The 22,275-nt window shown below is 36.2% G+C and overlaps 1 protein-coding gene across 1 annotated transcript in view; it reads left to right on the top strand.

Annotated features, from left to right (window-relative positions):
- The window catches only part of VPS13B (vacuolar protein sorting 13 homolog B), a 430,139-nt gene that overhangs the window by 280,269 nt on the left and 127,595 nt on the right, over positions 1-22,275 (top strand). Inside the window, 2 exon segments of the mRNA XM_030963535.1 lie at positions 7,323-7,449; positions 9,128-9,271. Coding sequence (XP_030819395.1) covers positions 7,323-7,449; positions 9,128-9,271 — 271 coding nt within the window.

A 22,275-nucleotide genomic window follows, 5' to 3' on the forward strand; every position in this document is an offset into this window, starting at 1 on the left:
AAATACTTCTAACCAAAGAGATGATAAAATGAGAGAGTCACAGGAGTGCAGATAAAAATTTTAACACAGAAATAGATTCTGGTCTTCATTTATAAGATCATGTGGTTCTTTACTGTCTTTTAACAATTTATCTTTTTAACTCATATAATTCCACAGAGGTTTTTTATTTTAAATTCCTAGCCTTAAAAAATGTGTATGACTTTATAGTTGGGCCTTGATGTTGGACAGGTGCGTTGTGAGGTTCTCTGTCCCAAAATTCCACATCAACTGCAATACCTTGAAAAATAAGATGACATTAATTTCCAAAGGACCTGCAGCCAATTTGCAACTTAAGCTAGCATAGTAAAACCAGCCACTGAGAGATTGGTTTTCCTTTTCCCTGCCATTGGTGACTGAAATCCTACTGCCAGCACACTCTGGGTCTGAGCTTTGTGGTTACAGATTGATAGGAAATTCGGTTGGATTACTGAACAGCTAATAGGACAAGGGAGGCAGCTGTTACAGACAATCGTCAGTTCTCTTTTTGGTTTTTTTTCCAATAACTGCTTGGACATGCTTCCTCAGCAGACTTCCAAAATGAAGTTTTATTAGAATACAAATAAGTATGTTTGGTTTAAAATTGCTTTTGAATGAATCTTCTACTTGGATTTTAATTTAGAACAGTTGTAATTAAATACATTAGATTTTCCTTTCTGGTGTGCAATTACAGAATTTTAGTTCCAGCTTGTTTCCAAGAAAAAGTATGAATGCTTTCTTATCCTTTTGGTTTTAAATTTTGCATATTTGCTAAATTTTTTTCAGGATCTTTGCATTTTTGCTTTTTAGTTATCAGTCGGTTTTGCTATGTCTGGGTTTATTTTATGACCTGTGGAAGTGATGTGTTGAGAACTGGAAGAGCCTGCACTGATCTCTGCCATCCAGGGCACTATTTCCAGTATGCACCAAGAGGGCGGCTGCTCAATGTTTTACGTGGCGCTTACTGTTTCCAGGGCTACATTTATCTGAATATTTACTGCAAATACCACAAAAGCTTTATGCCTTAATCTAATTTTGATACCATTTTTTAGATTTCTTTAAGTTTCTTAGATATGTTTAACCTGGAACAAAATGAATGATTTTTGCTGAGTTATTTTAGGGTTAATTTCTTTGTTTGGTTTTAATATACTTCTGTTTATTCTTACCTGGTGCTCTGGTATATGAGGATCACTGGGTCTAAAGATCCTTCCTTGGAATCTATTTTCCTCATTTTTGTAATACTTGAATGCTATGTGGGGCACTATAGAATCCAGCCTATATCCAGGTTTTTCATAGTTACTTTACATAGTTTACTTTACAGAAAACTTCAGCACAGATAGATTCCTTTTCCGTTCCTATTTGTAAAAGTATTTTTGGATTATTTAAAAATAAAATGGCAAAAATTTTTAAACAAATTATATTGTAATTTAATCTACAATTGAAATTTGGCCTGGGTTTAAAATTCACATGAAGACCAAATCATTTTAAGTTGGAGATCTATGGATATCACACAAACAAGTATCTGAAGGTATTTGACATAATTTATCATTTAAATGCTTTAGCAGTCTTTACTCTGAAAGTAAATCCTTTGAATTTTCATACCACTTTTTCCAGAGTTCAGTGCTTCTAGTACTTAATACATTAAGGGGTTGTTCCCCCCCCACCTCAACCTTTACACTGCAGTTTGGAAATCAAGCTGTCATACTCTAAGACAAAGTTGTTGAATACTTGCAGGTGTTTAGTGTAAGATTCTTCAAGTGGGGCTGCAGTGAAAGGCTGGTGTGATGACCTCTGCAGGTCATGCCAAGGAGAATGGGGGACTGGAGCTCTCTGGTAGGGTGGATGCAGCCTTGCAGAAAAAAACTGTCTAGATGCTGTGCTGTACTGAGGATCAGGGATCATAACTCTTTCCATTATGAAATGTTTATACTTCACCATGGATGTTATAAAAAGCTCCCTAATGGTGTAATATATAAAAAGAATACTGGAAACAGTCAGACAGTTCTAATAAGGTTATATACAAATGAAACCTGTCCACGTTTATTCCCTTTACCAAACAGCATGTGGGGAACTGGGAGTACTTAACCGAAAGAAGTTTTCTTGATTGAAAACTGCTTTTTCAGCTTGCAGATCTCCTCCTCCCTCTCCCTCCACTCAATGGAAAAAACAACAGCCCTGAAGGAAATAAAGAAATATATCCTCTCTTGAGGCCTCACCCCCATCCCTGTGCAATCCTTCTACAGCTCCCAGCAGCAACTTCTGCTTCCTGCAGCCTGAATAAACTTTGTTTAAAAAAAAAATAATAATTGAGCTTAAACGCATTACTTCTCCGTGTGGTAATGAATTGAGTGTGGCAATATACTGTGTTACAGTTTTGTCCTTGGCATACCACCATCTGGAACAGCTCTCATGGAGTACATCAGGGAGCCAATGATCTGTTGTACAAAACTGAACAAAATACCACTGCAAGGATCCTCAGAAAGGTTTCCTGCAGATTTTTCTTTGAATAGTTTTCATTTTCATGCTTTTTTGGAAAGTTCTTGGCTGCTTGCCAACTTCTAATGAGGAAAGATCAGAAAAAAATTGGTCTCTAGATCTTTGTGTAAGGAAGTAGGGACATTCCCCTTGCATCTTTTGGAATAAAATGCAATGCATTGTTTTTCAGTTATTTATTTTAATTGTTGTCTTTTATGGTACTTTAAGTTGTGCTTGTATTCATACTGTACAAAGCCTTTCTCAGTAAGATGAGGTGTTTTATTTTTTATATCAATCCACAGCAAAGAAATGCTGCACAACATTCTTCATAAGATAGAAGTTAGCTTTACTGAGGTCTACTAATACAAAAATAGTAGTTCTTTACAGCCAGGTAGTGTACATTTGTTTATTTTCTAATTTTGGTTATTAGATGGTCCTCAAAATGTTGCTATGATATTTTGATATTTTACTGCCATGTGACATGTCTTTGCAACACCTCAGAAAGCTGAAAGGATGTGAATTAGTCGTTAGTAGTTAGATATCCTAATACATTCATAATGCATTTGTATATCAGGGATTAGCTGATTTAAACAGCTACATGGGAAACCTGCAAGAGAAAATTCTTTCATGAGTCTCAAGTTAACATGCTGTCTTAAATAACATCTTTTGAGGTTTTGCATGCTTCAACACAACTAGAGAACACTTTGACTATGTGGCCTATTTCATGCTAATATGTTTTTTTCCTTTTCACATCACAAAATTCTCCATGAGGACTCATCTTTCTGTAGCTAGTAAAATTACATGGTGCAAATATGCTTTTGATTGTTATTCGTGTATTGAATGTATACAAGTTTCTACCTGACTTAGTGAATTTTTAAGTATATAGGGGCTCAAAGTCTAGATTCAATAAGATATTATTAAGAAAAAAATACGATTAATAATAAGGTAAACATTTCCAAATTTCACATCTAGGTTATTTTTAGCTATTAGAGGCCATGTTTTCTGTTTGTTTTGCTTAGTGTTTTCCACGTGAGAGTCATAGTAGTAGGACTTAGTCCTACTTGTGCATTTTCTTAGCTTATCCAGTCTCACATCATCGCATCTCCTTAATTAGGGCAACATCATCTCTTTGGCAGTCCCTCCTCTTTGTATAAATTCAAGGTGCTTCTGACTGGATATAATCAAATACTGATGATTTGATTTGATGTAATCAAATGTTTTTGCTCCCATTGCAAAATTCTGTTCTTCACCTTTTTTTCTCTCTTCTTCCCACAACATTCTTTGTCATATTAATCATTAGATGTCTTTGCTTTCACAGCACTTCCAGACCCCCTGTCTATCCATTTCTCTTTTCATGTCTTCTTGCATTTGTTTTGACTCATCTACACTCCCTGCTCCTCAGACCTCTTCAGCCACTTACCAAGACCAACATGTTCAGTGTTTCAAAGAGGCACTGCCTTGCTCACTCCTGTGTGTTATAAAGGTGTTTTCTGTGAACATTCACACTGTTACTGCAATGCTTTATTCAAAATCCTTCCCAAAATTTAATTTCTAGTGTACTGTAATATAAAAACCAGGAGACAGGTTGCCACTGTATGGATATCGTTACCCATGCTGCTGTTAGTAGTTTACCTTTGCTTCCCTGTCTGTCGGTGTGTTTTTTCTTATACTTAAATTGTAAGCCTTTGAGGACAGAGACCATTTTCCTCCTGTGCTTTTGCAATGTGGATCTGTGGTCCATAACCGGAGTTTGTGTTATTGTGCAGATAAAGCCCAAATTCTGCACTAAGGCACCTCCAAACCTTATCACAGTTGCTTAACTGCCTTGTTCCTTTGCGTTAGCATATGGTCTTTCAAATGCACTTACTTTTAAGTGTAGATGATCAACTGCTTTAACATCTTTAAAATACTAGCTTTTCCTTTTTTTTCCAAGACAAATATATAACAGATGCATAAATGAACCACGGAATGAATGTGCTGCAGACATTGAGCCATCATTACACTCTTCACAATCAAGTTTTTTCATAAGCTCATGTGGCGTACACCTGTGTTAAGTTAGCCTTGCACTTAGGTGCAGTGTGGAAGACTCAATAATTCAAAGTGGAATTTGTTTCTTTGTTCCTTTTGTACTCTTTCTCATATCCTCTCCCTTCATTATTTACTGTGCTCTGTTTGCCTTCTGTTTGTACTTACAATTATTTTCCTAATACTTGATTTGGCTGAGGTTCAAATTCACCCACAAGAAATTTAGAAAGTAGTAAGTAGAGCTGGACAAGGATAGCACGTAAGGATGATTTTAAAAATAAAATAAAATAAAGCACTAATCAATATATATTACCAAAAATGTCCTTTAAGATGCAGTGTACTGGGTATCTACTAGTAGAAAATATGAAAATTAAGAAATGGGAATATGCATAAGCTGAAAAATAATTTGATCAGTGATTGAAGAGAGAGAGCCAATTGAGGGTTTGAAGTTCAACAAATAACTTGCTTTTACAGCTCTGTTTCATATATTAAAGTCATACTTACTAGCATTTCAGGAAACTTCAAGTAGAAGTTTTCTAGTATAGTTATAGCTGCATGTTCTTTCATAGAATTGTTCTCCTATTTAGCTCTTTCATTGTCCTGAAAGAAAAAGGCATTTCTTTCTCATCCATTGAGAAGGGGAAATAGGAACTGGGTAAAAAATAATTTGGTTGGAATCTAAAATGGAGGTGGTGGCAGGGAGAGAAACAACTGTAAAACTCCAAAGTCTAAGACCACTTTCTCAAGTTGAAGATGTTCACTAGCCACTAACAAGTCTGATTTCTAATTTGGGGATCTAATGAGACTAATCTTGTTCTAAAAGCCATCATTAGAGCTCAACAGAGATATAGCTGACCAAAATGTTAAAGCTTTTAAGGTAAAATGGTAGTTTTCTCCGCTCATTAATTGGCTTATTCTTAAGCTGCACACTTCTAATGGTAGTGTGCAGCCTCCTCAGCAGTGAGGGCCATTTGAGGCAAAAGTTTATGAGAGTTGTGCTCTGTGGCATCTGCTCTTAACTTCTGTTTCCTGTTGTCCTAAATAGACTTAAAAGCTTTAAGGCCTACCTCAACTGTATAATTTATATTCCCTTATAGATTGTCATCCTTTCTACATGTTTTGAGGACACTTTAAAAAATTATTACTAGCATTTGAAGCATCAAAATTGAAATACCTAAACACTAAAATGAATTCTGTATCTTCTGCAGTATGAATTTTGTATCTTTTGCAGTAGACTGAATTCCACCTCAGGTTATGATTTAACTCTTGGCTTACAAACCTTCAGCATTTGAGGTTGTTTGCTTTTCTACAGAACCCATTACAGAACCATTACTAGACTATGCATCACAATACCCCTTCTTAATCAACAGAGTTCAATACCTGTTCTGTGTGCAGTCAGGTAATTTCTGCGTAAACAGGCATAAAAAGCATATTGGTTAATAACATTAACATGGATAACTCCAGCTGATGGTAGGGGCTAATTGTTAATTGCATAGTTCATGTCTGGCTCACTTGTGGGATTTACACTGATGCCTGAACTGCCATGTCTCCATTAGAGATAGCAAAATTAAAGGTAATACAGGGAAATGTAACTGACATGCTGATGAAGAGTTCTACATGGATCTGTTAACTTCCTTTGTAAGGCCATGTAGTTTGTTCTTTAAACTTGCATCATTTCATAGTTGACAATTTTCTATTTTGTAAGCATAGGAAAACTTACCTTAGACCTATGACTTTGTGATGATTTTTAGAATTATCCTTGGTGAAATATGGGTATTTGATGTTGCTACAAACAATAATAGGTAAAAAGAATTATCAAAAACTGCCTTGATGGAAGGAGTCTCCCTGGAATTTGAAGTGTATCCTCTTTTAGGGGCTGAACTACATCTTGATCTCATTACATTTTTTTTCCCTCATCAGAGGCTCTCAGATGGCATTTTGTGGCAATAGTTTATTTGACCTGACCCAGAAGATTCTGGCCATTTGGAATGTGTTGTCATAAGTTATTAGTGATCCATCTATAAGAGTTGTGCTTCTAGGCTTACTGTTTGGTTAAGAGGGAGGAGAGAGAAACCAACAAAAAACTCAAAACTAAACACCTGGCTAAAAAATAAATGCAATTACCAAGTTTAATGACACAAATATTCCTGGTAAATAAATGTTGATATTTAGCTGAAAAAGTACCAAAACCAAGCAGTGACAGAAGGAGTTGAGGAAGAACTGACATCCCTGTTTTTCAAATAGTTCTAAACATCTTGGACAATAGTTACTGATTTCATGTCGGAGTCCTAGTATTGCGTGGGATTTGCTAGTTTAAGTTTTCATGTATTTCATTTTTGTATCAGTTTCGTGCATATTTCTTCAACGCAGACTTTTAATGCACAAATTCAAATATTGCATAGGCTTCAAAGCAGCCATTTATAAAGTGAAGGGCATCCACAGGCAAGTTTTTAAAATACTGGTAATAAAGTTTGCATCTTTCTTCAAATTATTGTGTGTAGTGCATGAAACAGGAGAACAAGCAGTGTCAAGTGTCAATTTTGTCTACCTGGACATAGGTTGAAGAGTCAAATATTTAGACGTACTTATCCTGTGAAATGAAGATAGAAGTCTGCCTTCAGGATTGGAGTTAATATGATTTACAATAATGATAATTAAAGATTATTATGTTAGCAATCAAATGCCCAATTAGTACTGAAGAAGTTTTCTGCTATGTGCTGGATGTAAAGAATAATATGGAAAGCTTTTGCCTCTCGACAATTTATAATGTAATTTAATCTTTACTTTTCTTTCCCTTTGTTTCCTAGCATAAGGCGGCACCAGGAAAGGCGAGCTATTTTAACTCCCATTTTAACAGATTTCACCGTTCGAATAACTGCAGCTCCTGCCATTATTTTTACAAAAATTGACGCTGCAGAGAATTTACACCCAGAGGTTTGTACAAAGTGTCTACAGAACTAGCATGATTTTTAATATATGTTAATATATTTTAATATATGTTTTACTATATTTTAATATATGAATAATCTTAATATTTTACCACTCTACCATTTGAAGTGTTCAGATGTGTTTTCAAATTGCCAACTGGAGAAAGGTCACGAGCTGAAATGTTCTTTCTCTGCTGGAGAAATAATTTTTGTATAGAATTTGATACTAAAGGCAGTCCAGCCAGAGGTAGATAAGCCTGTTTTCAGTTCCAAAAATGGGAATCTTTTAATGATTTCCAGCAATGTCTTTTTAAAGTTTGTGATGGAAAGGTGTTGAGAAGAGGTGCAGCATAACAAAACATTGTATTCACAAGCTTCTCATAAAGAAACGTAAAAATGCTGTCTGTAGACTATCTATAATAAGAAAGTTAAGCTGAGTTCTCCTATGCAGATTTCCAAGACCCCAGGTTGCCACTAATCATCCATTTCCCTACTTTTGCCATGAGTACTTCCAGGTACTCAGATTTAACAGTCACTTTTGCTGGTGTGTTGTTCAGCTAGTTAAGAATAAGTCTGTGAAGCAGGTTACACACAAAAGTTATTGGCTGACTTTTTGCCATTAGGTTGTAGCTCAAGAACATTTTATATAGGGAAGATATCAGACATTTTTTGTCAGCTCATAAGGATAATTTCCCTTAAAAACTACCTCCTGGGAAGAGCAAAATTGGTACAGGAGTGTAAAGGTTACTAGAGGTGTTTTTCAACATGCAGTGGGTGTACATTGTTGGAAATAACAGCTGGTGGGCATAGAGAGAAGAAATCAACAGTTTCGCATTTTGTGTAAAGGGTCAGCAGAAGGTTAGATGGAAAATTACTTAATGTAAAAAAGAAATAGAAAGGCCCAGTATGTCTGCGATGCATAGAAGTTATTCAAGTTAAAAAAAAAAATCTGAGCTTTGCTAATGCTTATGTTCAAGAATTTCAGTGTTTTCTGTAGATGCATTCTTCTTGTTATCTATTCCCTGGATGACATTCCATCATGAAGGGAGAGGTCTAGTTTAGATTAAAGCTTGAGAACTGTGCAAACTTCTCATGAGACAGAGCAGTTCTTCTCCCCTTCTGTCTGTTTTTCATCTCATTATTGTTTGCCAACAGTGGTGAAGGTCTCTGTTTGTGCTAGACAACACCAATAAAACAGTGGCTATTCAGCTAGTGTTGCCAAGGTATTAAGAATGGCTTACAGGCAAAGAGAAATCAATCAGATTGGCTATCAGTGAGTTCCAACACATGATTTCATTATAAATCAAGCAGAGTTTGTGTTTAAACAAAAAATCAAAAAACGATATCTTTTTCTTGGAAGGAAAGGAGAACTGGAATCATTGCCAAGGACACTCTGACAGCCCACTGATACTAGCAAGAGATGGAAACAAGGCCTTGTGCATGAGATGCTTTTCTTGCAAAGTTTGCCTTAACAGTTCTGCTGTTGAAAGCCATGCAAAGAATGTGCCACATCTTTTAGAAGCATGACACGCTAGTTTCTTCTAAAAAGACCACATTTGTACTATATATAATGTTATATATAATGTTAAGTATTGACTACAGCAGGGAACCGCAATACAGTTGTATAGAAGCTGAAAATTATTTTCCCAATGGCTGTTACTTAGTATTTTCCCTTAATTTCACAGGAAATTTTGGTCTGTGGTCATTCTTTAGAAGTGAATATGACAACAAATTTGGACTTCTTCCTCAGTGTGGCTCAAGTGCAACTTCTTCAGCAGCTGGTACAAGCTAATATGGTTGGACTAGAAGCTTCCAGCAGCACCACTGAGGTAGGTTTTTCCCTGAATTGCAACTGGATTTTTAGAAAGTCCATCTGCAAAGTAGTGTAGCTCTGAGCAGGTGTTTGTACCATCTAGAAAAAATTGTATAGGTAAAGGACATACATGGGGGTTTTTTTGTTTGTATGGTCAGTTTCAAAATGCATTCTGATGTTGATTTAAGAATAGAAAGAGTGTTAAGAGTATTATTCAGTAAATGCTGCTATTATAGTGGTTCTGCAACATCTTATTTACAAGAAGCATTATCTTATGTAATGTACAAGGAGAATTATGTAAATGATGAAGGAAACAAATTTTTGAGAAGTGGGTTTTTGAGATTATGTGGTGTTGAACTCTTCTTGAATCTTTGGTATTTTCTTGTGAGTTCACAGGCTACATTGTCTTTCACTAAAGCTAGTAAACGATAAAATCTTCTCTGTGCCTAGTAACCGCTACTCACATTGATTGTCTTAGGGACTCAAGCCCCTAAAATTCAATCCACCTCTGAATATTTTCCTACTTCTTTAGCAAAAATGTTGGTACATCATGAGGGATCCTGCATCTGAACAGTTGGAATATTAGTGATTAGTGTTCAGCAGCCATCTCTTGAATTTTGTCATTCTTTATTACTGGGACTTGATACCTCAGTTTATATTTATATCACTGTCACAGACTGATAAGTTTAAATTTCACAATTTGGCACTTTTGGGCTAATACAAACAAAACAAAACAAAAACCAAAAAACAAACAAAACAAAAAAAATAGGAGAAGATAGGGAAAATTTTTGGCCTAAAAGTATGTATTTCTTATCTTCAAAACTTGGAATCTAGTCAGGCTGACAGCATCTTTAAGATAATAGGAGTTAATAAATGACAAAGCACTAATTCCACTGGAATGGCTGTTGGACCTATTGAGGTACCTTTGCAAATAAGAACAAGAGTTTGGGAAAGAGTTATTGAGCAAGACACAGTCAGCTGTTCCAAGAATCTGGCTAATGGGAGACCTGGAGAAGATTTTCTCCTTCCTTTCCTGAATCTGACAGTTTCAGCATTGCACGTGAGTCTGGGTGAAAGCAAGGAATGCTCTAGAACAGCCAAACTATTTACATTCCTCTCTCTTCACCCTGTCAAAACCCCAGAAGTTGTTTGTGCTAATCTAGGCATCACATCACCCCCCATACCTTTATCACTTCCCAAGGATAGAGAGAAATAAAGGGCATTGTTTCATTAACATTTGGAAACATGAAAGATGTAGAAAAGAAATGCAGTGTATTTTTCTTTTCCTTGGATATTTTACAGACACAGGGCCTCTTTTGGAGATGAATACTGTAAATTATATATAGAAATATCTTCAATCAATTATTTGTAGAGCAAAAAGAGTTTTCCCATTGTCAGTGGAATGGACAGAATCAGAATATTTGAATAGATGCCAAGAATTTAAATTCTGAGTTGGCTTTGTGCAGAAGTGCTGCGTGACTTACTTGGACTGTAAAAACTTAAAAGGAATTTGCTACAAAATTTCAGAAAGACTTTTGTTGACTACATCATGAGATACTTATTTTCTCTTCATCAGTAACTCCCTTGCATCACTGAGGTCTCCTGTAATGAATAAGGGGGATATTTCTGCTTCAAGGTGTTTGCCTTGTCTTTAGTAAGTCATAGAACTACATCTGGATTTACTGTATCGGAAATATAAATCCATTGGTTTGTTACTTTTTGTCCAGCTCAGCTTCAGTAATGTGTAGCTCTGTGTGCCTAAGTGAAGCCTTCTAATTTATGCACATTTATTATTATTATTCTTATGGTTCTTTAGTCAGCAGAAAGAAACGTAATACACTGATTGTATGCTGTTGTTTTTACCTTGGTGAATGAGATCAGGAGCACATAGCTTTTCATACTTCACACCTGCATATTATTTCATTGCAAGAATCAAAGCATAATTTATGTTGAAGACACTTCTGGAAACCATTCCTTTACTCAAAAGAAGACTCATGTCCAAGCTAGATTAGGCTTTTCAGGATGTTATTCAGTCAAATCTTTCTTTATCTCAGAGGAATAACCATCTGGATAATTGTCCTGTGCTTAATTACCCTTGCTTTGGGATATTTTTGTCTTTATATCCATTCAGAATTTTGCTTGATAAAACTTTCAGTCATTGCCTCTCAACATTTCACAATACCTTTCCAAGAACAGTCTGACTTAATCTTCTTCATAGCCCTGCTTTAAGTAAATGGAAACTGTAATTAGATGCCCTATCATCATCCTTATCCTTCTCTTTTTTGAAAAAAACTAGCTCTCTCACCCTCTCCTTATAAATTCTGTGCTTTAACCTTTTAATCCTCTTGATAATCCCCTGCCCATTCAGGTTTGTCAGTCTTCTTCTTCTGCTGTTGAGCTCAAAGCTAAAGACAGTGCTCGGGATGCTGACATGCAAGTATCTCATCATCTCACCTCTGATCCAGTGGCTGTGCTGCTGCTGATGCTTCCCAGTAGATGCTCAGGCTCCCACGCTACAGGGATAGTCTTATCACATGTTCAAGTGATCATGTGATCACGTTCAAAATAATCAGATGCTCAAGTTGTTGGCCACCAGGACTCTTGGGTTCCTTTCTGCAAAGTTATTCTGTAGCAGTGACCTCCAGCAAGTTTTTGATTTGGGATTTTACCATCTCACCATTTCACAGAATCATTTAGGGTGGAGAAGACCTCTGAGATCATCAGATCCAAGCTTTGACTGATCATTGCCTTGTCAGCTAGACCATGGCAAGTGCCATGTCCAGGTCCAGGACTCTGTGTTTACCTTTTTCCTTCATAAGGTTTCTATTAAACCATTTCTCCATTTTGGCAATGTCCCTCTGAAAGCAGTTTCAACAGCTCCTTCCAGTTTGGTGTCATCTGTCTTTGGATATGTTTTGTGTCATTGCCAAGATCTTTAATAAAGATATTAGACATGATCAAACCATGGGGAATGTCCATCAGTAACTGGAGTTTAGCTGTACTGTGGAACATTGAACATTACTTTCTGGTTTTAGTGGCCCAGTTTTTACCCACCTCATAGTCCATCCATTCAGTTCACTCTTGAGTGTTTGAATAAAAGTGAGCTGTGGAAAACTGCCTAACCTTGGACAACTTTGCTAATGGCAAAGCACATGTTATCAAGTACTCTGTCCTCAGAATCAATCATCTCATCACAGGAGGCAATCAGACTGGGGTAAAGCATGACAGTCATCAAAGTAGCAACCCCTTGTTTAAACTTTAAAGGTGTGATTTCCAAATGGACTGTATTTGCTGGTTTACAGGGCAACGGTGTAAAGATTTGTGTAGACAAAAAAAAAAAAACCAAAAAAGAAGTGATGATTTATGGGTAAATCTCTTTTTTCTTCAAGTGTTTTAATATTCTGTAAAAAGTTTCATGCCAGGTCTCCAGTGCTGTGTTTTTACTTATTATAAGACCTAGCTTTATACTGTTTTATAAATCTTTGATGTACAGTGGGCCTATTGTACTGACTTCTTCATAAGGTATAGTCTATTATTGCAAAGAATATTGCTTTGATCTACTTGACAGCTTTAGAGTAAGGACACATATGTGGTGTTTGATAGATTACCTGAGGGGCAAAGAACGTTGCTGCCTTTTTGTAATTATTCACTTTTTCAAAATTAATATATGCCAAATTCTTAGAAGAAGAATATATAATGCCTACACATGGAGAACAGAAACAGAAGTGCTAGGAAATGAAATACAAATATAAGAGTGAGGTGCTGTTAATGTCCTGATTTTGTTCAGCGATACATCTAATATTATAGGTGAAATATCAATAAAAGGGCCATATTTCCTTCTTCTTAGAAGAATTTTTAATATTCTGGTAAAAGTATTTCCAGTATAAATGATAACTAGTTTTACTGCTGATCAGTGATAAAACAGGTGAATTTTCAAGAAGTTCATTTCTTCATCTGGCGAATCTATTTCCTGGTGTCCATCACTTACCACCTGGAAATTTTTGGCAAGACTTATTTGTCATACTATCATTTAGAAGCAGAAAACACAAGAACTCCTCTTTGAAAAAGAAATTAAATTCAAACCAACACACATCTTGATCTGCTGCTGACCATGTAGGAATGCATGAGTAACATATCTAACTGCAAGTCAGTGAATGTTACACTCCTCAAATATGGCTACTGAGGTCATTAGCAACTTTTAGTTTCCAATAAGCTTGAGATTAAGGCTAGACTTTTGGAAAAAAATTGATGTATACAAAAATTATTTCTTTAAATTTGTCCTAAAGATTGTTCCTGTCCGATAACTACACTGGAGGCATTGAATGCAAAGGACAGTTACTTTGTATCTTTCTTGAAAAACAAAAAGGTACTTAGAAATGTTTACTTTTTCTTCCCAATGTCTTTGTGAGAACAATAGCTCTAGATGAAGAGAAGATGATTGCTTTTAAAATTCAAGGCAACTTGAAACATCTGAAATATTTTCCAGAGTATGTCCATTGAAAGCATTCACTCACTTTCTGTTCCCTGTGGTATATTTCTCTTTATCCCCTCCATCACAGAATCAGTCGCAGAATGGGTCAGATTGGAAGGAGCCACAGTGGATTCTCCTGTCCAGCCTCCCTGCTCAAGCAGGGTCCTCTAGAGCACGTGGCACAGGATTGTGTCCAGACAGTTCTTGACTATCTCCACACCCTCTCTGGGCAGCCTGTTTCAGTGCTCAGCTACTCACACAGTAAAGAAGTTCTTCTGTATGTTCTGGTGGAATTTCCTGTGCAGCACTCTCTGCCCATTGCCTTTTGTCCTATTACTCAGCAGCACCAGGAAGACCCTGGCTCGATCCTCTTGACACCCTCCCCTTAGATACTGATAGACATTGATAAACTCCCATCTCAGTCATCTCCTCTAAAGTCATCCTCAAATAGGCCCAACTCCTCAGCCTTTCCTCATAACTGAGGTCCCCCTCATCATCTTCATAGCATTCCATTGGACTCACTCCAGGAGCTCCATATCTCTCCTGTACTGAGCAGCCCCGAAATGGACACAGCGCTCCAAATGAGGCCTCACCAGAGCTGAGTAGAGGGGCAGGATTGCCTCCCTCAACCTGCTGGCAATGCTCTTTCTAACACACCATAGGAAACCTTAGGCATTTTTGGCCACGAGGGCCATTTTGTTGTCCACCAGGACCCTGAGGTCCTTCTCCATGGAACTGCTTCCCACCAGGTCATCCCCCAGCCTGTACTGGTGCTTGGGGTTATTCCTCCCCTGGTGCAGGATCTGCATTTGCTGTTGTTGAGTTTCAGATGATTCTCTGTCCATCTCTCCAGCCTGCCCAGGTCCTTCTGAAGGGCTGCACAGCCCTCTGATGTATCAGCTGCTCCTCCCAGCTTTGTGCCATCAGTGAACTTGCTGAGGAGGCATCTGCCCTTTCATGCAAATCAGAGATGAGAAGTTAAACAAAACTGGATCTAGTACCAACCTTTGGGAGACACCACTAGTAAAAGGCCTCCAACTAGACCCTGTGCCATTGATCACAACTCTCCGAGACCTGCCATTTCAGCCAGTGCTCACTTTGCCTCATCCCTATTTCTCAGGTTATATAGTCTTGTTTATTTTCTGCTAGCCCAAGTGCGTGTTTCTTTAGGCTAGAAGTCCCTAGCTATCCTATACAGTCTGAAATTCAGACAGGTATCTGATATACTAATAAAAACAGCTTGAAAGAATAGACAAACTCATCATCTTTTCCTTCTATCATACTTAGTCACAAGTTTTTATATGTAGTGAGGAATGCAGCACTCAACAATCAGTTTTTGAAAATATGGAAATATTTTCTCACAGTTTAACTAGAAATTAAAAAGTTGTCCCTGTTTTGGATCCCTCTCAGACCTCCCTTGCCCCTGGCTGGCATTTTTATTTTTGCTTAAGCAGTGGACAAACCTTCCAAAGTTCTCCAATGTGCTTGGTATTATACTCATGTGTTGCTAGCCATTAGAATACAGTAGGTCTTGCACAAATTCGATGTTTAAGTTTCTTTCCCCCACAAAATACATGAAAAAAAATCTTCTTGTTGAACTAGAGGAGCAACTGAGCTGATGAAGTATGGACTCAGAGGTGCTGGCAAAACGGTCTCACAAAGAATGATCTGGGACTTGAAGTGTCTGATTGGAATTTTTCTTCATAGCTGATACATATGTCAAGCATAATTTGGAGTCAGAGCCAACAGGCAATGGGCACAAGCTGTCATTACCTGAGGGAAGTGTTGAACCAAACGGGGGAAATCTGGTGTGAGCACATCTTTGTTTTCTTTCAGAAATTCCAGGCATGACCTGCTGGCTAATGTTTTCTGCTTTGTTAAGGCCTGCTTTTAGGTATTTGACCTTTGAGTGCTCTTCCTAGGCTTCATAAGTACTAGCTGCAGCAGTGTTTGTCACCTTGGCAGATGATATTCTGCTTCTAGACCTGGCTCATGGCCAATCACTGAGTAAAGTCCAGCAGCAGGTGTGACATGTTCCATAGGGCAAACCTCTGTGTTCTGATAAATTGCAGCAACAGCTCACCAGCTTCCTGAATAAATTATATTAATACTAGGGGGGAGCAAAAGTTGTTTCAACTTCGGTATTTTGTTCTTTTACCACAAAAATTATAATTATATTTGGAGTATAACTGCTATAAATATTGGCTGTTTCAAAGTGAGCAGCATGTTACTTGTATTCATCCCAATAATGGGCAAGGCTGGGGGAAGTACAACTCCTATCTGCCCAGACAAGAGCAAGAATAAGCAAAGGCTTGAGTGAGTAATAAACAATACACCATTAAAGTGAACTAATTAGTAGCTGAGAAGCATCCAAAAGGGAGAAGGCATAGAAAACTCATCTATGGCAGCTGATTCCTTCCTAGCTGGGCTAAATCTGATTGTATGCTGATTTGTCACATTAGACATACTGCAATAATATTTGTAGAAGGTGTAAGTCATTCTCTATTGCTGCAGATGAGGCTTAAAAAAGCTTTTCTGATAAGTTTTAAAGCCCTGTAATATGTTGGCTCAGGAAGTCTGGAAGGGTATGCTGAAGAAGTATTTCTCTGTGCTTTCTTTAATTATCGTTGTTGTTTTTTTTCTCAAAGCATCCAATTATATCTACTTTCAGAGATCAGGAGTCTAAAAAGATCTTTGTTCTGACTCAGTAGGACTGTTACATTCTTTATTTCTGTTTATGGCGATCTCATCAAACTGTTGTTGCTGTAACTTCACTGTAAGATAAAGAACATGGTCAGCAGGATATATGTACAAAAGTGGTGTTACAATTGCATCACACATAAAATTTGAAGGAATGATAGCTAATAGAGTTTATAGCATATTTTCTTGCTGATGATACTTTAGCAGAGCAAACCTTTGAGTGATGAACAATTTAATTGCACTTTAGTTAAGGCTATTAATTACTTGTATGAAAAATTTAAAAAAATTGTTGAAAACAAGCATAAATTTGTTTTCTATTTCTATTTTGCTTAGAAAAAAAAATAGCAGTGAAAAAACCAGTAAAACAAGTTCCAGATAATACTACTTAGGAAGCCAGACAGTCAAAGTGTGAAATGGCAGATCCACATGTTGCACAGATGTTGTATTGACTGGATAGTATTCTTATGGAAAGCTTGTGTAATTGGAAGTATTTTTAGTATGTTGAAACTTTGAGAAGTTGGCATTTCCATTTGCCAGTTTCTTTTGAAGAAGCTGTTTATCTTTTGTCTTTTAATTACTGAAATCTAAGGTAATCAGTGTTCAAGAGCCAAAACATTCTTGGTTTTTATATTTTATACAAATCAGTTGAATTTAGGTATGTCTTGATATCCTGAAATGTGTTGGCACATTAAAAAAGCTAATACTGTGTAAAAATAACTTCCTGAGGGTTTCAAAACTTTTTTCATTATGACTTTGGTATTTGTTGCAGTGAGTGAAAAGAGAACTAACTTAGTCTATGGTATTAGTAATGCCCCAGAAACAGTAGGTATAGAAATATGAACCAATAAAATATTTCTCAGAGATTTTGGGGTTTTTTTATAGCTTGCACAATTCCTGATCAGGTCTTGTGTACCTGATCAGGAACTAAAACATGGGCAGAACTGAGCCATTAGAACTTTGAAATTTCATTCCAGGGAATAGCAGGTCATGCAGCATGTAGTACCATAACTTTGATGTCGTAGGCTATGAGATGCTTTCTCATGGATCTTCACCACTTTAATTGAAGAATCACAAATTTATTGCAGCTGGAATTAATATGTTCAGTTTATTGATAAAATTATTAGCAACAATCTCATGACCTGGGATTTGTAGACTGCCTTTTTGCATGAATTTGTTAGTAACTATAGCTTCCTTATTTTAATGATTGTACATTTCAAAAAGTAAGCTATTACAATGCTTCTAACTAGGTTACAAAATGTAAAGTTTCAGATACCAGAAATGAAGTAACAAAGTAAAGAGAAAGTAACACAATTTGGATTATTTAGATTTGAAATACTTAGATTCTCAAGCAACTTGACAAGGGTTAGCTTAAAATTAGGCTTGGTTATTCTCACTGTGTTGGTTTCATGGATTTGGAAACAATGGAATATATCCAGAGAAGTGTTTTCACAGTTGAGAAGGATTGCAGAAAGCTGGAGTTTCTAAGCACATACCACAGCTAGATCCCCAAAGTAGCTCTAATTTGTGTCACTGGAGTTAGGAAATGTCTTGTGCTTTCATTCCTGCACAGTGAGACCACTTCTGTGTGCTTCAAATTGAGACTGTGCCTTGTACATCCCAGGTGGATTTGTAAAAGACAGCAACTTCCATTACCTAAAAGCTCACGAAGTTTTGATAAAGAAGAATTGCATTTCATGTCAATCTGTGTAATGTCCTTAGAATGAGAAGAGGAAAACTTAAGTAGGAGACAAAAGAAAATCTGTTTTGCTTTAAAGATGTGACCTTTAGTTTCTCTCCTAGAATTACAGGGAGAAAAAAGGATGTTCAAATTGATTGTTGCCATGAAAATGGCTCTTTGAAGAGATCTTCATCCTACAAGTACAAAAATAAAGGGGGAAAAAGTGTTTATAGTCTCATTAACGTACATAATTAGGAAAATTTTTATCTTACAATGAAGAGTCTCTTCAATAAGCATTTGGACTTATGTGGTTGAGCAAGATCAATAAACATGGTAAATATGATAGATATTAAACTGACAAGGTAAAGAATTCTTAGTATAGTAAAACCAGACTTGAAATTACAGATTCAATGTGTATTTCCTTTTTGCTCGGAAGAAACCAGGTTTTCCTGCTGATTTTTGATGTCCACAAGCACACAGACTATGTGGGGGGAAAAAAAATTGAAAGTTGTATCTCATAGCTGTTTAAGCACTTCATGATTCAAGACCAGTTTCTATGACATTTTCCTTAATATTTTCTGTGACCACTTGAATTAAGGTGATAAGATGTTCCTGCATATCAAGATTTCACATAAAATATAGCTGGGGAGGAATTTACCCAATACAATAATCTACAAAGAAGTTCATAAATAACATTCTTCCAAATAGTCCTTGCTTCAACACAGAATGCTATTTTGTATTGTTAATGAAAGGAAAAATACAAATATTCTCTAGAATACTATGAAGCTTCATTTCAATAGCGTTTAAAAATTCCCATGCTGGAATGAATCTAATGGAAAAGCATCTCATAGGGGTTGTTGTTATTTTCTGGAAAAAAAAAATTATAACAGCAAAATAAAAAGTTAGAGTGAGACAGGAAAAAAGCAAACAGAAACCTTGAACTGTTGGTTTTCCTCTATGTTCCCATCAATACTAGTTAAAGACAAAGGTGAACGGATTTTTTTTCTCTTCTCTTTTGCTATTTTTCCAGATGTTTTAAAATGGAGCATAATGGGATATAGTTATTTTTACATGAGTTTTAAGTACAAGTGGTGTTTCAGTCCACTTTTTTTTTTTCCTTTTAGCCTACAGTTCTTGATTATCTGAACCAGACCTACTTGTGTCTGCTCAATGAACTGCATTTATTCTCTCATACTGCTCTTAGTAATATTGTCTAAAAGATGTAAACATTCTGTCCAATCTCTGTATTCCATACCCTGTCTAGCAATATTTTGAAGTTAACTTGTGTGTTATTTTTAGTATAATTATCTTCAATAAAATTGTGCTTTCTTATCCAATTAAAATAATAATTGAATGTTATGTAAAGTTAATTTAAAACTTCACCATTTCTGATCATTTAATGTACCGACCAAAATAACCTGAAGTATTCATTACGGAGATAATAAAAATAATGCTATTAAAAAGGTCCAAAATTCAAACTTTTCTTTCAATTAGAACACATGCAAAAAAACATATTGGTTTTCATTTTTGAGGAAAATAAAATAGAAGTCCATGAACTGTGTAAGAATTGCTATAGGTTTGCCATAAGTAGCAAGTATAGTTGGTGGCTGGCATATATGCAGGACAGAATCACTGAAGGCAAGACAGTGGCTCAGACTGACCCTGAGGAGAAGTGTGAGAGAGCACGTGCTTGGGCTTTCTCACAGTGTGACACTGGAGGTGTCACAGTGGTGATTTCCTAAGGCAGCTGACGAGGAGGGGGAAGTTGCAGTGTTGGGTCACACGGTGTGAGACTGAGGGTTCTGCATTCTTTGATCTCTACTAATCTTCTCCTTTCAGTCATCTAATGCTGCTGGACAGGAGAGTTTGATCCTGTGGCAACATTACCTTTAGACAGCTCTAGTTATGGTTTCTTCCCTGCATGGAGCATCACCTGCTAGGTAGTGTGGAAAACTTGATCCTTGACAGGAATTTTAAACACATGGATTCTGTAATTTCCTTCATTTTAAAGTAAAATAAGAATTTTTTTTTCTCCTTAAAGAGAAAGATGAGAAATGTAAAGGGAAAGGACAAAAGCCAGTAAGGAATTAATTGAAGGTATAGTCAGTGGGCAGTGAGAAATTTAGGTTTTAAATTCTGTTTTCTTTATGAGAAGAATGCTCACTTTTTTCCCCTGAAATTCTCTCACAGGAAACAATTTTTTTCATTAATTTTACCCTATTTTTCTAAGTAAATAAATCTAATATAGTCACCCTGTATGTCAGTCTTCCTCAAACATTACATAATATTTTTTGTTCTCATCCAAATTAGAAAGCAGAATAGAAGTCTCAATATTAATTAAATTTTTTAATTGTTTTGTAAAAAAACATAAGTATGGTGAGAAACCAAAGCAGGTATTGCCACTGAGGGAAAGCCATTATTTAGTAGTAGGCCATATTCACTGTTCAGTCACTTCTGTGACTTGTGATGGACCAGCTGATCACCTAGGGATAGATACTCTGCTTAGTTTCATATTGATTTTCTTTAGGACAGAATTCCACTTTAGTACTATCCTGTTTATTAAGCAAGGAGGCTTAATTACTGCTGGTGATTATATTGCCTGTCATCCTAATTTTTCAATTTTTCCAGCCATCTATACTGTTTTCAGATTCAGGTAATGTTGTATCATCTGAGACTGTCTAGTAGAATGATACATTCCATTATTCATGCCTGAAATTTTGTCAGGAAACAAATATGGCTATTTTTTCACAAATTCATTTGTCTGTTCTGTCAGAAATTCGTGAGGTCTTCATACTGTTTGAAAAGTGACAAAAATACCTGTGTAAATAAATTTTCTTTTAAATAGTAGTGAGTTTAAACATAAAAGAGCATAACCTTTTCTGTATATAACATCTAATGGATCAAAGTTGTCCAGGGGGTCCAGGTTGTGTTATTGACAGAATTACGTGGTACCTTTTTCCTGTGAAATTATTTTGCATGAGTCAGAGCTGCAACAGTATCCTTGTACCATTTACAAGCAGTTGTATGCGTAGCAGAATTAGCTATATTTTATAGTTTAGCAATTTTATAACTAAATTTTTATAACTATTATTTTGAAACTGAAGAAAAAAAAGGAAGCCAATCTATAATCAGAAGTTTTTTATTCATTATACCTTAGTGATGGAATAGCATCTGAATCAGTTTAATCTATGTTCTGTAGCAGCAGCTTTTTAGGATGGTGAATGTTTAATTGTAAGATGGCACATATTTTCTATTTCTGCTAATGTTAATGGCCTGAAACCATGGCATGTCAAAGGAAGCTGTACAAATTAATTTATGTGGTTTTTTTTCAAATATACAGTAACATGAAGACATGTAAAAAAAAAGCACATTTAAGAGATACACATGCATAGAGTTGATGGAGAAAATTTGCACCATACATAACTTGTTTTTCTTAGTAAAGATTGTTCCACAGATTAATCTAATCCACTTAGTAAGTGGGCTTACTAGATTTAATTGCTTTATGGAGTGGTTAAAATTTGTAGAATGGCTAAATTTTTTGAAATGTATGTGACATTAAAGTCTTCTGATAATATTTATCATTGAGCTGTTCATATGTTTTAAACATAATCTTGTAGCTCAGTAGTGTCAGAGAGCGTGCCAAAAGTGTAACTTTTTGAGAATGCCAATAAAAACCCCTAGCTGGAATAGCTGAATAATACTTGCATCATTTTCCTGGTAGCTTTACCAGTACTTGGGTTCCCACATAGCCGCTTGTCAGATGTTTTCCTGAAAATAACAGATATTTTGGTTAGTTCAAGGACGCTATCAAAATAAAGTCCTTGCCAGTATCCTGAGTCATTGCCATACCCTGTTTCCGTTCTTAGGAAGCTCTGTCTCATCATTTGATTTTGTTGCCAAAACCAATTGGGAGGTATCTTTTTGAAGGACTGTGCAGTACTTCTTGATACTTCATATGAGCAAACTTACTCATTCCAGTAGAAACCTAGATGCTGTTCTTATATTGGAAAAATTGATGTGGTTTTTCTAAGAATCTTCAAAGCAGAAATTTTTTCACTTAAAAAAAAATATTTAGGGATGAAGTAAATTCACACTATAGTAGGGAGCCTTATGAGGAAGGGTCCATTTTGCAAGACATGAAGGCAAAACGTGACGATTACTCAAAAGGACA

Source organism: Camarhynchus parvulus, chromosome 2 (assembly GCF_901933205.1).
Source record: "Camarhynchus parvulus chromosome 2, STF_HiC, whole genome shotgun sequence".
Lineage (NCBI taxonomy): Eukaryota > Metazoa > Chordata > Aves > Passeriformes > Thraupidae > Camarhynchus > Camarhynchus parvulus.